This window comes from Elephantulus edwardii, unplaced genomic scaffold (assembly GCF_000299155.1).
Source record: "Elephantulus edwardii isolate Elephantulus edwardi_28Jun2011 unplaced genomic scaffold, EleEdw1.0 scaffold01060, whole genome shotgun sequence".
Classification (NCBI taxonomy): Eukaryota; Metazoa; Chordata; class Mammalia; order Macroscelidea; family Macroscelididae; genus Elephantulus; species Elephantulus edwardii.
In genome coordinates this window covers 2,490-5,378 of record NW_006400810.1, presented here as the reverse complement: position 1 = coordinate 5,378, position 2,889 = coordinate 2,490, and the positions used below count along the sequence as shown (strand labels likewise).

General features: G+C 54.6%; 1 protein-coding gene across 1 annotated transcript; it reads right to left on the bottom strand.

Moving 5' to 3' along the window:
* Window positions 1–244: 244 nt before the first annotated feature.
* LOC102855643 (6.8 kDa mitochondrial proteolipid-like) lies at window positions 245–2,450 on the bottom strand. The gene is made up of 3 exons (XM_006903445.1): window positions 2,327–2,450; window positions 689–712; window positions 245–279 (listed from the first exon to the last, which is right to left on the bottom strand). Exons 1-3 carry the CDS (start codon window positions 2,448–2,450, stop codon window positions 245–247), a joined length of 183 nt encoding a protein of 60 aa, XP_006903507.1.
* Between the last annotated feature and the right edge of the window lie 439 nt (window positions 2,451–2,889).

Below are 2,889 nucleotides of genomic sequence, written 5' to 3'. Positions count from 1 at the left end.
ACGGTCGGTGATGACCGGGACTCTAACTCAGGGCGGTCACGGCCTGCATCAGGACATGGACAGCACAGGTGCATCTCACACACGTTTATTCATGCCAAGCACATGTGGCGGCCGGCGCTGCGCCAGGTCAGCCGTGCACGGCCGCGCCAGGTCAGTCGTGCACGGCCACGCCAGGGTCCCGCAGACATCGCTCGTTGAATTGACAGCCAGGCTGACGTCTCGCTCCACAGCAATGGACAGTGGCTCAGTGGTGACCGTGAGCAGATGCAGCACTCGAGGCTTTGGGACCAGAAACAGAGGCAATGAGGGAACCAGGGGAATGTGGACAGCTGTAAGGAAAGCGGGGGTGGTTCCCTGGGGCCCGGGCTTGTGTAAAGGTGAGGCAAGAGCAGGATGACACCCCGCGCAGAGCTGGCCTCAGTCTCAGGAGCAGCTCTTGGTGTGTGTCACTCAAAGCAGCTGTGTCGGGACCGGCAAACGGAAATGCCAACTCGGGCAGAAATGTCAAGGTGCTGCGTCTACTTCCCACCACCAGGGCCCCGACAGTACTCCAGAGATGACCTCTGCTTCCTGATGCTCCAAACTTCAAGAAGACAGTCGGAGCTCTCTTCCGCCGGCCAGGAAACACCACGTCCTGAAGCCCACAAGCCTCCCCCCCCCCCGATCCGCTAAATAGCACGGGGCTCACCTTTTAACGCTTTGCTTCTTTTATCTAAAATAAAAGGAGAATTAAGTCAGAGCAATATGGGCTGGATACCTTGAGGACTTGTCATTCATGCCATGTCTCAAAGGTTTCCCTACTTCTTAAAACATGTTAATGTCCTTTTATTGTGCCAAAAATTGGTAGCAATATCTTCTATTTTAAATTTCACAATCAAAAAACATTGATAGTATGCACTACTATCGTTATTTATTGCTCCACTAGTTTATTTTTAAAATCACATCAGTCAGAAAGTTAAAAAGGAAAACAAACCAACAAAACCCCAAGCTCATGGCCATGACCATGGGCTGGATTGGAGTCACAGCTGCTATGCACTGGGTTTCTAAGGCTTCCTGTCACACAGCAGGAGATGGCTGCCATCTCTCCCTGGGAACGAGGGCCCGGCCATGGGCAGCCCTCAGTGCCCAGCCTGCTAACCTCTCTGCACTTGCCTAGACCTGGCGGGCATGTGAATCCCGAGGCTGTTCTCCTGCGACTGTCCTGCTTCACGTGGCAGAGGGTTTCCAGGCCCCTGACGCTGCTGCCCACTCTCAAGTGCCTGAGTGTTAGCACTGTGCCGTCCTCACCTGTGGACGGCTGGTCATCTGCCTTTGGCTCTTTAAACACTGGCTTAGTGGTAACACAGCCAGGTCTCACCCTGATGCATGGAGAACAGTTTCGTTATGAAAGCACCGTATCTGGCACAAACACCACGTATCAGGACACTTCACCCGTTAACATTTCTGTTTGCATCTCTGAAAGATGCATCTTCCTCCTCCACAACCGCGGCTTCGATTCAGTGAGCCGGTGGCAAGCTGAAGCTTTCCCTGAGGCCTCACCATCCTTTCTGGGTGCGATGGGTGGGCTTGGCCTGTGAGCCTGCACAGCCCAGTCAGTACTCAACCAGCCTCTCGGGGTTCCTTCTCAGATTGTTATGGAAATGCACCTTCGTGGGACAGTGACGCACCCATGTTCCACAGCACCATCACCTCTGTAAACTGCCAATCCAGCTGTCCACCTGACCCTCGCCCCATCCCTTTCTCTGAGGAATTCTAACACAATCCCAGTCAGTCGGCCAGTCTCCAAAGGCTGGGGGCACCACTGACCAGACACGTAACAGACGTCACTGCCACCGAGTCGGGTCTGACCCACAGCCCACCCAAGAGCAGGCTTCGGGGGCTGCTGATGTCAACGGGACCTGCAGGTGGGTTCAAATGGCCAGAGCAACCACCTGAGCTGCACCCAACAGGACAGGACCAGGTTTTCCGGAACCACAAGCACCCTTTGCTTCCCATCTCACCAGGAGCACAAGCCAAGTCAGGACTCCCAGCACCCTGCCCTTCCCCTCCCCCCAAGTGAACGATGGGGTGCCATCCCCTCCCCCTCCCTCTGTGAGCGGGTGTCACCCTCCACCCCGACTAGTGTAACCCGGCCTGTGGTTGACATGGACTTGAAGGCAGTAAGTGGGTGAGGTCTCTAATTCCTGTGGTAGATCCCACCTGGAAGTGACATGTCTTCACATCCCAGGTGGTGGAACCACTCCTGGTTAAGAGCCATCATCTCATACCTGCCACCCTCAGGACACAAAGGCATCAACTCTCCACCGTTAAAACCACAGACACTCACCAGCACGCCGGATTTTGTAAATGATCAGGCTCATCAAGCCCATCCCCACCCAGATCTCCTGGTACACCTGCGTGTAGTAGGGCTTCATGGGGACCCAAACGTTCCTGACGAGGCTCTGGAGCATCTGGAAGAGAGCACGGCGAGAGCCGTAACATGGGCTGGCTGTCCTAGCAGAGCAGGTGCCCGGCTGCACGGAGCCAAGCTGGGCCGATGAAGAGGTGGTTTGAGCCCACCAGCAGCTCTCTGATTTATGGGAAACCTCTACGACATGAGGTCCTGCAGTTAGAATTAACGAACCAAGATAACATCAGCCTAAGTCTTACTTAGACTGGATATCCCACGTTGTTATGTGCCATCAAGTAGCAACAGCCCTACACCCGGCTCTATCCTCTGCCAATCTTATTGTCTCTGACACATGTATCCCCATTACTCCATCACTCAATCAACCCATCTCATCGAGGGTCTTCCCCTCCTACGCTGTCCCTCCACCCTCTCAAGCATGACGTCCCTCAAGGACTGGTCTGCCTTGCAACATGTCAGAAGTATGTCAGATGAAGCTCCAG